The sequence below is a fragment of the Marmota marmota genome, unplaced genomic scaffold (genome assembly GCF_001458135.2).
Source record: "Marmota marmota marmota unplaced genomic scaffold, marMar, whole genome shotgun sequence".
Lineage (NCBI taxonomy): Eukaryota > Metazoa > Chordata > Mammalia > Rodentia > Sciuridae > Marmota > Marmota marmota.
This window is the reverse complement of record NW_026000241.1, coordinates 19183872-19198204: the sequence shown is the minus strand read 5'-3', so window position 1 is coordinate 19198204 and position 14333 is coordinate 19183872. Positions and strand designations below refer to the sequence as shown.

General features: G+C 36.9%; 1 protein-coding gene across 39 annotated transcripts in view; it reads right to left on the bottom strand.

Annotated features, from left to right (window-relative positions):
- Window positions 1-13666, bottom strand: part of Clasp2 (cytoplasmic linker associated protein 2) — a 191423-nt gene extending 177757 nt beyond the window's left edge. For 29 of the 39 annotated variants that reach the window (XM_048794715.1, XM_048794730.1, XM_048794720.1 and 26 more), the window contains exon 1: window positions 13290-13666. In XM_048794715.1, coding sequence (XP_048650672.1) covers window positions 13290-13484 — 195 coding nt within the window. In that variant the 5' untranslated portion in view covers window positions 13485-13666. The remainder of the gene's footprint in view (window positions 1-13289) is intronic. The other 10 variants (XM_048794724.1, XM_048794733.1, XM_048794735.1 and 7 more) reach the window with 1 other exon arrangement.
- Window positions 13667-14333: the final 667 nt, after the last annotated feature.

Below are 14333 nucleotides of genomic sequence, written 5' to 3'. Positions count from 1 at the left end.
GGGATTGAAGCCAAGGGTACTTAACCACTGAGCCACATCCCCAGCAGTTTTCTATACTTTATTAGAAACAGGGTCTGGCTAAATTGCTTAGGACCTTACTAAGTTGCTGAGGCTGGCTTTGAAATCGCCATCCTCCTATCTCAGCCTTACGAGCCACTGGGATTACAGGTGTATGCTACCATGCCTGACCCCTTAGGACATAAATCTAATAATGAGGTCCAAAAGCTACATGCTTAAATTACAAAAAGCTAGTGAAAGAGATATAGATGAATTAAATTAAATGGATACATATACCAAATTCATGGGCTATAGGACTCAATATTATTAAAATTTCAGTGGTACACCTTGTAATCCTGGCTTTCAGATCTTGAATTGAAAGCCAGCCTCAGCAACTTAGCGAGGCCCTTAGCAACTCAGCGAGAACTTGTCTTTAAATAAAATATTAAAAAGGGCTAGGGACATGGCTCAATGGTTAAGCACCCCTAGGTTCAATCCATAGTACCAAAAAAAAAAAAAAGATTTCGAACTAAAAAAAAAAACATAATTTAAATTAAAAAAAAAAAAAAGATTTGAAACTCCATGAATAAATAATTCAATCTTGATCAAATTCCCAACAGAGTTTGTTGCAGAAATTAACAAGCTGATCTTAGGATAGGGGGAGATACAGATCTAGATTTATAAAATACACACATACATATACATAAAAGGTTCATGGGTAGAATGTCCATACCAAACACTGAACAAGAAAAACAAATTTAAAGTCAAATTACCTGATTTTAAGACTTAATAAAGCTAGAGTAATAAAGATAATGTGATATTAATAAAAGGATGGACAAATAGATTAACGTAAAACTGAATACAAAATGGAACCAAACATGAAGTCAACTGATAACCAACAACTGTGCAATGAACAATTCCATGAAGAAAAATCTTTCAACAAATGATGTTACAACCATAACCACATGCAAAATATTAAACCTCAACTTACATATCACATCAGTTACAAAAATTAACTGAAAATGGATCAACAAAAATGAAAAACACAAATGTAACACCTACAATGCTTTTTTTGAAAATGAAATAACAAATGAACCTAAATGTTATTCAGTTAGCAGTGTAACCACACAAGACTATTGCAACTGACTTTAAAATACAGTAATGTGACTTTATTTCTCCACTGAAATATGCAAGGGGCTGGAGATGTGGCTCAAGCGGTAACGTGCTCGCCTGGCATGCACAGGGCAGGGTGCTGGGTTCCATCCTCAGCACCACATAAAATAAAATAAAGATGTTGTGTCCACCGAAAACTGAAAAATAAATATTAAAAATTCTCTTTCTCTCTCTAAAAAAATAAATAAATAAAAATAAACTATGCAAAAAAAAAAAAAGGAAACTATTGTTCTTAGAAACTGCTGCTTATAGAAAGAGATACATGCAAAAGATAGGTAGAAGTTAAGTACAAGCTGTAGTCCTGAATCTGAACTGGAAATAACAGTATGAACTCATGAAATATCTTCTTCCTTCCTTCCTTTCCTTCTTGTAGTACTGGGAATTGAACCCACTAAGAGTCAGAGTTACACCTTTTTTGATTTTTTTTGAGACAGTGTCTTGCTAAATTGCTGAGCCTACTCTTGAACTTGCAATCCTCCTGTCATACTTAGTCTCTCTATTTGCTATGATTATAGGCATATACCACCACACCTGGCTTCACAACATAGTTTTCTTTAAAATAAAATCTAACTCTACCCACTAGAAAAAAATCTAAAAACAATGACTAAACTAGTAACAATAAGTACCACTATCACCACATCATAGTTTCCAGACACTGTTTCCCACTAAAAGGAAACAGCTTCTAGAGAAATGGCTAAATCCAGGGCTGGAGCAGGAAATATGACAACATCTTATGATACTACAGAACAACGATACTATCAAAGATCACTAAAGCCATGCCAAGATAGGGCAATGTGAATACCAAAAAGGAAAAAATACATTGTCTTGAAATACATCAGATATGTTTAAATACAAGAGTTCATAATGATAGCAAAAAAAAGAAAAAAAAAAAAAAGTTCTGGCAACACTGAAGGACACTGGAAATATCACATTATTTTCACAATTAGTAAATAAAAGGAAAGAATCGTATAAACAAATCTGCCATTCTACATAAAGTATAACACTAAGTAACCAAATAGTTGTATATGGGAAAAGTTTGTCTTTATAAAAGAATTAAATATTAATGGCTGCTAACATTACAAAAAAAGAGATTCAGACTTTATGCACCTCCTGATGGATGGAGAACATTACTTATGAAATAGTCTTTTTAAAAATATTTTTAAATTTTATTATTTTTTAAAGTTTTTTGTAGATGGAGAAAATGTCTTTATTTTATTTGTTTATTTTTATGTGTTGCTAAGGATCGAACCCAGTGCCTCACACGTTAGACAAGTAGTCATATGCATACAGGGTCCTATGAAACAGTCTCAGTGGAAAAAAGAAACCCTGGATTTGATTAAGCTTTAGATCCAACTAAGTTACCAGTTTATAGGAAATACAGAAAAAAAAAAAAAAAAGGTCAAACATCATTATAAGAATGAAATCAGAAAATCCAGACTACTGGAAATTCTATCACAAATAAAATCCAAGAACTTTTAAAAACAGAGAGGACTGAGAAGAAAACAGATTTATAAATACTTTAATGGATATGTTAACTCTGGCAGCAGAATAATGGTCTCCCAAAGATGTTCACATCCTAACCAAACCCCCCCCCGCCCCCCGCAACTAGGTAAATATGTTATCCTACATGACAAAAGGGACTTTGTAGGTGGAACTAAAAATCATCAGAGAAGGAGACATTAACCTGGATTATCTTAGGCCCAATGTAAAGTAAGAACACTTGAAATCTACTCTTAGCAAATTTCAAGTATACGTTATTACTAATAATAGTCAACATGTTATACATTGTTTCCAGAACTAATTCATCTTATAACTAAAAGTGTATACTCTCTGAATAACATCTCCACTTTTCCCATTCTATTTTGTTGCTATGAATTCTACCTTTTTTCTTTTAGACACCACATACAAATAGGACCATGTAGTATTTTTGTCTTTCTGTCTCTGGCTAATTTCACGTAGCATAATGTCCTTCAGGTTGATCCATGTTGTTGCAAGTAATAGGATTTCCTTTATTTTGTTGTCAAGGCTGAATAACATTTCATGTGTATATCACATTTTCTTTATTCATCCATCTGTTGATAAAAATAGGTTGTTTCCATATCTTGGCTATTATAAATAATGCTTCTATGAACGTGGCAGGGCAAATATCTCTTTAAAATAGTGATTTTACTTCTTTTAGCTATATACTCAGAAGTGGGATTGCTGAATCATATGGTAGGTTTGTTTTCATTTTGTTTTGTTTTGTTGGGTTTTGTCAATACTTCAGATTGAACCCAGGGCCTCAAGAACGCTAGACAAGCACTCTACCATTGAGCTACATCCCTCGTTCTTTTTTATTTTGAGACAGGGTCCTACTGAGTTACCCAGGCTGACCTCAAGTTTGCAATCCTAATACCTCAGCCTCCCAAAAGTTCCTCTTTGTCTACATCCTCACCAGCAACACTTGTTATATTCTGGCTTCTTGATAACAGACATCCTAACAGGTATGGGGTGATATCTCATTGTGGCTTTGATTTGCATTTCCCTAATGATTCCGGATGTTGAGTATTTTTTTCACATACCTGGTTGGTCATTTATATGTCCTCCTTTGAAAAATATCTATTCAGGTCTTTTGCACACTTCGTAAGTGGGGTGAATTTTTGGCTTAGGGTTTATTTGTCTGCTATTAAATTATATGACCTCCTTTTACATTTGGGATATTAACTCCTTGACAAATAAGTGGGTCTTTGCAAGTATTTTCTCCCATTCAGTAGATTGCTTTTCATTTTATTGTTCCTTTTGCTGTGCAGAAACTTGTTAGTTTAATATATAGTCCCACTTGTTTATTTTTTCTTTTGTTGCCTGTGCATTTGTTATCAAAAAAAAAAAATTGCCAAGACCAATGAAGAAATTTCCCATTTTCTTCCAAGAGTTTTTACAGTTACAGGTCTTACATTTAAGCCTTTAACCCATTTTTATTTATTTTTTGTGGTGTAAAATAAAGGTTCAACTTCTTTCTTTTGCATGTAGGTATCATTTCCCCCATACAATTAAATGAAGAGACTGTCTTTTTCTCATTGTGTATTCTTAACATCTTCATCAAAAATTAGTTGAACATAGGGCTGGGGTTGTGGCTCAGTGGTAGAACGCACGCCTAGCATGCGCGAGGCCCTGGGTTCGATCCTCAACACCACATAAAAATAAATAAACAAAATAAAGGTATTGTGTCTAACCAAAAAATAAATATTTAAAAAAAATTAGTTGAGGATAGGAAAGGTAGCAGAATACAACAGTCACTAGTATGGCAATATGTAAAAATGTGGATGTGTAATTGATGTGATTCTGCAATCTGTATATGGGGTAAAAATGGGAGTTCATAACCCACTTGAATCAAATGTATGAAATATGATATGCCAAGAGCTTTGTAGTGTTTTGAACAACCAATTAAAAAAAAAAAAGAAAAAAAAATTAGTTGAACATAAATGGCTGAGTTTTTTTCAAGGGTCCTTGTAAGAGGGAGTCCTTATAAGTACAGGTCTTTATAAGAAGGAAGTCAAAAATCCAAATCAGAGGAAATATGATGATGTAAGCAGAGGTCAGAAAGAAAGTTTTCAAGATGCTACACTGCTGGCTTTGATAATGGAAAAAGATGCCATGAGCCAAAGAATGCAAGCAGCCTCTAGAAGCCTCTCTTTAATTAAGTCTCCCACAATAGTTCTAGAATATAATCCTGCTGGCACCTTGAGTTTATCCCAGTAAAATCCATTTCAGACTTCTGATCTCCAGAACTATAAGAGCATACTGGATATTGTCATAAGCAACTAAATTTGTAGTCATTTCTTAAAGCAACAGTAGGAAACTAATAAATTAACAACCACAACATATGAATCTTATTTGGATTCTTATTTCTCCAAACTAATTAAAAACACTGGAAATTTGAACTCTGGATATTTGATGTAAAGAAATTTTTTTTGTAACTATGACAATGAGATTCAGGTTATACTAATTTTTTTAAAAGAGCTTATCCTTGAGACAATGACGAGACTAACTACAAAGTCTTATGGATGGACAATATGACATCTATGATTTGTGACAAGATGATGGAGTAGGGTTGCTTATGGGTGAAGAGTAGTGTTATGGCTGAGTTTATTTTACTGTCTACCTTTATATATGTGTTCAAAGTCCTCTACCATTATTTTGTTGTTTTAACTATAGCAAGCATGATTCCTAATGGTGAAATGTTAGAACATACCTTTGAAACCTGAAAAGAGAAGAATGCCCACTCTCCTTTTTTCATCCCCATTCTATGGGTCTTAGAAAATACAATAAAACCAAGCAAAACTATGGACTGAAAAGAAGAAAGGTTGTCATTATTCTTTGATATGATCATAGTTAGAGAAAAACCCAGAAATTACAGGAGGGGAAAAAGCTTTTAATTATATAACAAGTAGGTTACTCATAAAAATCAATATGCCAAACACCATTCCATTTCTATATATTAGAAAGTATAATTTTTAAAAGAATCACATATACAGTACTCTCAAAAACTGTAAATTGCCTAAGAGTAATCTAATAAAAAAGTGTGTATAACACCTATTTTGAGAAAACAATTAAAACAGAATTGAAAAATGTTAAATACCTAAACAATTTTCATGGATAAAGAGGCAAATATTATAAAGACATTAATTCTTCCCAAGAAAGAGAATATTCAATGTAAACGCAATAAAAATTCCTCATATTCTGGTGCCTACCTGATTCTGAAATTTACATGGGATAATAGATAAAGACCGAGACAGGTGTAGCGGTTCAGGAGGCTGAGGCAGGAACATTACAAATTCAAAGCAAGCCTCAGCAACTTAGCAAAGCCCTAAGCAACTTAATGATAAGCCTGTATCAAAACAAAAAGGGCTGGGGATATGGCTCAGTGATTAAACACCCCTGGGTTCAACTCCTAGTACCAACCAACCAGTCAATCAATATGCAATAACAGCTAATACATTTCTAAAGAATATGGTAGGTGAGCCAGGAGCAGTGGCACACACCTGTAATTCCAGCATTTTGTGGCGTTAGGCAAAAAGATTGCTAATTCGAGGTTGTTTGGGCAACTTAACAAGATCCTATCTCAAAAAAAAATTAAAAGGACTGGGGATGTGGCTCCATAATAGAGTACCTGTGGGTTCAATCTCCAGTACCAGACCAAAAAATACATACAGAGGTATATAGTTGGTAAATGTGATACATCAAATATCAAGATTTACATATGAAGCTATACATACCTTTTCTGAACTTCCATGTGAACATTTTTCAACTTAACCTGCATCTTGGCTAAGGGTATACTCAGCAGTAAAATACTAAAACTCTCAAAAAGAAAAGAAATAGAGCAATACTCAAATTTGCTCCTCATCACTTCCTTAGAAACCCAAATGCCTCTGCTTATATCCCTTAAAATATAAAAAGTACAGCATCTCTCCCCAAAAGAAAGAATAACATAATTTGTAACAGTAGAAAAACTTTTTAAAAGCAGCTGGGCGTGGTGACTCACACCTGTAATCCCAGCAACTCTGGGAAATTGACTGAGATAGGAGGCTGTAAATTCAAGGCCAGCTTCAGCAATTTAGGGAGTCCCTAAGCAACTTAGTGAGATTCTGTCTTAAAGTAAAAAACAGGACTGGGGATATGGCTCAGAGGGTGGCAAATTGCCCCTGGGTTTAATTTCTGGCACACACACACACACAAAAAAAAAAAAAAAGCTAAAAATTTGGAGGTAAGGTCAAACAAATTTTAGGGTATTTTTAAACCATAAAACTCAAATTTTAAAAAATATAATGAAATGTTATTAACCCTGAGAAATTTCAGGACTCTAGAGTCATTCCTCCATTCTTTCTCTCCCACCGATTTCTCTCCCTCTGCCCCTCCCTTCTCACCTCTGCATCACAAGTAGTTGAACATATTTGAGCAATCAGTCAATAAACTTAAATGCAAGCCATTGCCTTTGCTAGAGAGTTTCAATTAAATAGGATATAAAGTCTTCCAAATAGCTTAGATCACAAATGTTGTCATTCCTGGAAAACTCATACACCAAAACAGTTCTGTTAAGTAACTGCATTAGATAGTAATGATTACACTCAATTTAAGAATCACAACTAAGAACTTTCCTTATAAAGTCAGAAAGTCAGCCAGCACCACAAAAAAATAAAATAAAATAAATGAAGTCAGAAAGTCAGGCAACAAGTTTTTTGACACCCAGAAACACATGTTTAATTCATAATCATGAATATTTTTTTTCCACAAGTGGAACAGGAAAAAAAGCATATATTGCTCATAACAAACATACTCATATAATGCTCCTCTTACTAGGAAGTAGAATAGGTTTACAGGATGTTTTTTCCCCACCAAATTAACTAAGAAAATTCGTGTGAATGGGGATATAGCTGAATGGTAGAACACATGCTTAGCATGTACTGGGTCCTGTATTCAATCCCCAACACTAAAAAATTCTTAGACAATTAGTAGTAAAAGAATGTTATAGGGGCTGGGGCTGTAGCTCAGTGGCAGAGTGCTTTCCTAGCATGTGTGAGGCACTGGGTTTGATCCTTAGCACTGCATAAAAATAAACAAATTAAATAAAGGCATGCTATTCATACACAGCTACCGAAAAAAGAGTAGTATAGAATAATTGGCTAAGCAAAAGGGCATGTACACACAGGTTATATAAATGAAACCCAATGATCTACAAATTTTAAAAACCTGAAAAGAAACATAGTTTTTTTTTTTTATAAATAATAAAACTATTGACTTCAAAAAGGAAGAGAAACAAAGTGAGTTAGTGATGAACGTTAGGATGAGGTAGACAAAATAAGGAAAATATAACCCAATATTCCCCCGTCTAGACATATGCCCAAGAACAATGGTTCTCAAGGACAGTGGGAATGGGGGACACAAATATTACAATCTGGAGATGCACAGCCTATAGGTACTTGGTATAGGTATACTTGGCAGTCCTGCTGACAAACATTTAAATAGATTAAAAAAACCTATCTGAAGTTCTGTAAGTCTAAAATTTAACTTTGCCCCCCGCAAGTACCCTTTTTTTTTTTTTGAGGGGAGGGGTGGGCATGGTTTTGGTATATGAGTTTTCCAGGAACGCAATCAACAGGTAAATCAAAGGACAAGTGTGCTTTCATTTACTAATGCAACAAATATTAGGAGATTGTCATGGGTGTAAATGCTGGAAGGTGAGTAGATACACAATGGGAGAATTTAAAAAATTCTAATTCCTTCAATTTCCTCAATGGAGTAGGAAGGAAGGACTTAGCTGACAGTGATAATAGATAAGAAGATATTGGTATCTCTCTCTAAGGGGAGAGAAAAAGATGTAAAATAGCTGTTTAAGTGAAACAGTGAATGAACTCCAAAATACAGTATGATGCCAGACAGTATTAAGGGCCAACTTTCAATCCACAAATTTAAATGAAGCCAGTTTAAAAAACTGTGTTTTCATCCATCCACCTTAAGTTCCACTGGTGCAGGTATAAAGATAGGCAGAGTTGGGTTAATTCATACTGAAGTTTATTAAATGAGGATAATAAATCAAGAATGAGAAGGTAGACAAAAATTAAGAATGAATATAAGGGTGTGATTAATGACTGACCATGATATTTAGCTCAGTGATGAGAGTAGGACAACTGGATGTAATGGAAGATGCCAGTGATCCCAGCAGCTTGGAATCTTCCTGAGGCAGGAAGATCATGAGTTCAAAGCCAGCCTCAGCAATGGCAAGCTGCTAAGCAACTCAGTGAGACCCTATCTCTAAATAAAATACAAAATAGGGCTGGGATGTGGCTCAGTGGTTGAGTGCCCCTGAGTTCAATCCCTGGTAACCCCCCGCAAAAAAAAGAGTACAGGATAGGGGCTGGGCCTGTAGCTCAATGGTAGAGTGCTTGCCTTTCATGTGTGAGGTACTGGATTCAATCCTCAGCATCACATAAAATAAATAAATAAAGATATTGTACACATCTACATCTAAAAATATATCTAACTTAAATAAATAAATAAAGGTATCATGTCCATCTACAACTAAAAAAATAAAAATAAAAAAAGAGTGCAGGACAGTTAAAAGCTTAATGAAAAGGATGTCAGATGGGATGATCAAACTTTGTAAGCTAGTGTACTGAAGAAATGAGGTTCAAAATTTAGACTTACAAGGCTGAAGTTGTGGCTCAGTGGTAGAATGCTTACCTCACATGTGAAAGGCACTGGGTTCAATCCTCAGCACCACATAAAAATAAATGAATAAAGGTATTGTGTCCATCTATAACTAAAAATATATTTTTAAAAAAGTTAGACTTACAGAGTATCACTGTCATCAACAATGAATCACCCAGCAACCACACATTTGTAATAGTCTGAATTGATAGTGACAGCATTATAACTATTACACGTACTGTTGCAGCCATGTAACTATCATGTCTTCTTGATCAGTCTGGTTGGCACGTTAAACATAGAAATGCAGTCAGTCCTCCAAATCTGTGGGTTCTACATGCTCAGATTCAGCCAACCTCAGAAAAAATATTTGAGAAAAATATATTGTGGATCTACACCGAAAATGTACATTTTTTCCTTGTCATTACTTCCTAAATAATATAACTATTTACATGGTGTTTACATAGTATTCAATATAACTAATCTAGAAATGATTTCAAGCATATAGAAGGATACATAGGTTATATGTAAACTCTACACCATTTTATATAAGGTATTTGAACACTGAGGATTTTAGTATATGAGAGAGAGGAATGGAACCAATTCCCTGTTCAAACTAAGGGAAAACAACATATTTTACCTCATTATAAATTACATGTAATTTTCCTTTATACTACTGTTAGAGGACACTACACAGATTTTTTAAAATTATGTGTAATAGGTATTCTCTATACATTTAATTTCAGGATTATAAAGGGAGCATTAAAGGAAGATGCTAAATCTGACCAATTAGAATCAATAACCAAGAGAAATTCTCATGCATATGTACAAAGTGACAATATACAATGTTAATAGTAAAAATATTAAAAACAACCTGGAAAGGAACAGGCCAAAATACACATATATTAGTTGGTAGATAAACATCTTTTGAGGAGGGGGGGTACAAAAACATGGTAGCTAGATGTCATGGCACATGCCTATAATCCCAGCAACTCAGGAGGCTAAGGCAGGAGGATCACAAGTTCAAGGCCAATCTGAGCAATTTGGCAAGATCCTGTCTCAATATAAAAAATAAAAAGGGCTGGAAATGTAGCTGAGTGGCACAGTACCCCTAGGTTTGAGCCCCTCATCCCATTTTAAAAAAAGTACAATAGTGATAGTTTATAGGAAATATAATTGAAGTGAAGCTGATGTTGGGAAATATTATCCTTAGAAAGTCAAGGAGGCTATAATTTTGAATTCCCAGAAGCATGAAATCCTAGCACATTACTTAGGTAGTACTATGTAGTTATAATATAAATACTACTTATTGTTTTCTTCATTTTTAGAGTCAATTTACTGTTACAGATGCAGATGAAATGTAAATGTTACTGTTGCTCACAATGTACAAGAATGAAAATAAAGCTAACAAATAATAGAAAACAAGTTTTAAAAAGGAAAGAAGGATGAATATCCTAATTTCTTTAGGCTTAATCCTGCCTAAAATTTCCTATTCCCTTCACTGTTTTTCTCCAAACTATTCATCACCACCTACCACACAATAGATTTTATTTACTTATCCTGCCTATTCCTCTATCCCCACTAAAATGTAAGTCCACAAACGCAAGGATATCTCTTTTTCACTATTGTATCCGCAGTGCCTAGAATAGTAGTAAGTGCCTGCACATGGTAGGTCATCAAAAAATATCTAAATGAATGAGTCTTGCCTGTCTGGTTCACAGCTAGATCCTCACCATCAAGAACAATACCCAGCATATAGACAGTACTCAAATGTATCAAAGCAATGACTGTTATGACATAAATTCTAAAGTATCAAAACCAAAGAAAAACTAGTTTGTTCAGCATAATTTAAAATTTAAGTACAATTCTATTTGTACATTCAATATTCCTACATTTTTTTTTAAGAGACTTTGGTGTGGGCTGAGATTTAGTGATAGTTATCTGGATAAAAGACCCTGGGTTTAAACCCCAGGAATGTCCAAAATCAATTAAAAAAAAAAAAAAAAAGAATTTGGTGTGTTTCATTGTCTCTCGAGTAAAAACAGAATATGCAATTTAGTTTATAAAACCCAAATAACACTAATTAGAATACTCTCTCCCTAGTAATGTCAGAAGTTTTTATATTAAAGAATTTAGTAATTTTATATTAAAGAATAATTGGTTCAATAATTCAAGAAGAAGAAAGAATTGATGGATCAAATATCCTTGAGTAGATAAGAGGACATGGAAGCTAATAATACTCATGAGGAGGGATTGGTGTTAAGTGAGGAAGGCAGGTAATTCATCCATCATAACAGCAAAAAAGGTAGACTGTTGGGGAGAGCAACCAGAAAGTGTGTAAATAAGCTGGTGGGAGCCTGTGGCAGGTCTCTTCTGAGTATCTGGTGAGAGCATGGAAAGAATGTACAGCAAAAACAAATGAAAACCTGAGGCAGACCCCTGAAGGATCCTTACTCTTAAGGACCAGTTAAAAACAGCACCAAGCAGAAATAGAGCTCGGGGCATTCACAGAAAAATTAGGATACTGTGTTATCACAGAAGCCAGATGTGTTTCAAGAGATGGACTGCTCAACCATCCATTCACTGACAGTACACCTGAGGAGTGAAATAGCTCAAAGCAGATTAGCTACAGTCAATGAGAAGCAGGGGGCACATCAATCACTTGGAAAGGTGAACAAACATTGTCAAAGAGCTGATTTTCTACAAGAATCTGTGCTGTATCATAAAATCAACTACCTTGAGCATGTCTTTCTTAAAAAGTAAGTAAATTTAGCTTGTTTCTCCAAATAACTAATATTTCCAAATGGCAATGATATATTAGTAAACAATAACTTTTCCCAAATAAGAACAATAAAGATATAATATGTAATGAAGCACAAAAGTGGTAAATTTTCAAGTAGGTTTTACCATTAAATCTGCATCATAATTCTAGAGTTTGTCTTTCTTCTCTGCATAGAGAAGCTTTCAAAGTACAGCCTATTCGCTGGATATAAGGATATATTTCTAAGAAAAATCACTTCATCCACAGGTTCCCGCCAGCATTTTAAAGCAACACTGCCACCAGAAGACTGGAAAGAAAAGTAACAGCTAACTACTACAGAACAGGCTAATTACAGAATATTTACCTGGCCTCTCTACATAGCTACACTATAGTCTGCTACTACTGACTCTAAATAAACATTCATTTCTTCTTATACCTCATTCTCCTCTTCGCCAATAAACCTGGTAGCACATGGTTTCAAGTCCGAGTCAATCCTCAGCTGCATTACAACAAAATGAAGAGCCTTCAACTGCTTCCGGTCGTCAATAAGGAAAAGCAAATAATGTAACAGGATCTACAGTTTTTCATAAGAAAAAACAGTAAACACAATCGGACACCTAGTTAAGCCCTTAAAATCTTTTAGAGACGAAGATCACCACCTTCCACACATAACAATTATGGGGGTGGGAGGGGGGAGGAAGGAACCGGGAGACTGAGTAGGATGAAAATCAGTAGGAGGGGATTAATTTGACATCTCTTTTCAACTCAAAATCGTATCCTAACGTCCTATGTCTTCGTACATAGAGTTTACACTGGCGAGAACAAATATGTCTTGGATCCCTTTACTGTATATATGTTATCAATGATTTTTTTTTTCCAAGTAAGTGATAAATACTGTGCCCCCCCGCCCCCGTGCGAAGTAACTCCGCAACGTGTCACGGAATAGCTGAATTTGTCGTTGTTTCACAAGCGTGGAAAAACTTGGTCGTGGTGAAAAGTCACAGTCGCGAAAAGAAAGACGGAGCGCCCCGGATCCCCGAGTTTCCCCTTCGCCGGGGTCTTCTGCCGCGCCGACGCTGCTCGGGAGCTCCCGGCCAGACGCGCACGTCCAGGATTAAAGGGCCGGTCGGGAGCGAGGGCGTGCCCCGCCGCGCCGCGCCGCGCCGCCACCACTTACCCGGTAGTTGCTCGAGCCCACCCAGCCGGTGAGCGCGTCCACGGTCTTGCCCAGGCGGCTCAGGTCGTCCCCCAGGTCCGGGATGGCTCCAGGAGAGCTAAGGTAGAGCACGAGCTCCTGGCCCACCTGCAGCCGGCTGCCCACGTCCTTCTGCAGCACCTGGGCGCTGAAGTACTCCATGCTGCGGGGCTCCATAGCTGCGGCCGCCGCCCGCCCGCCGGCCAGCCCTCCCGCGAGGGGCCAACTTTCGCCGAGCGCCGCCCAGCCGCCAGGGCGAGTCCCCGTGGGAGCCCGCGGGATGCGCTCGGCCAGCCCGGGGCGCGGCTCCTGGGGCGCGGGGGTGGGCGGAAGCTGCGCCAAGCGCCCAGCGGACCCCAAACCAGTCAAACTCGGCGCCCCCCGAGCCCCAGCCAGCTCTAGAAGCCGCGGCCGCCGGCGACGTCAGCACGCGCGTGACGTCAGCGCGACGCCGGAGAGCGCCCGCCTGCCAGGGCTCGTGCTTCCCAGTGGAGGCAGCGGTAGCTGCAGGAACTGGCGTGAATTCTGGGACGCCTTGGGAGGGTTTGAGGGCTTCCTTGGGTGGACACTGCCAGCGGGGCCAACAGTTTACCGCTAGCGGATTTTGCAGTACCCTGCCTTCGCTGTGTCATATACAGATCGCTGCCAAGTTTTCTTCCACTTAAATCAATACTAACAAAGTTTCTGGTGCTTGGTATCTCCTTCCACTTCTCCGGACGTTTTTTTTTTTTTTCTTTCTTAAAAAGTTTATTTATTTTTTAAGTTGGTGCGTTATAGTTATACATAAAAGAAGAATTCATACGTGCACATACCCTGGTGTGATTAACTTCATTCCGTTCCTCTTCTTTCCCATTCCTCCTCCCTCACTCTCTTTATTCCACTTTCTCTACTTCATTGTTCTTCATTGTACTTGCATGGTATCCCCACCCCTTTTTAAATTCCTTATTTCTCCCTAGTTTCTGCCTATGAGAAGACATTCAACCCTAGTCTTTCTGAATCTGGCTTATTTCAATCATGATGTTCTGA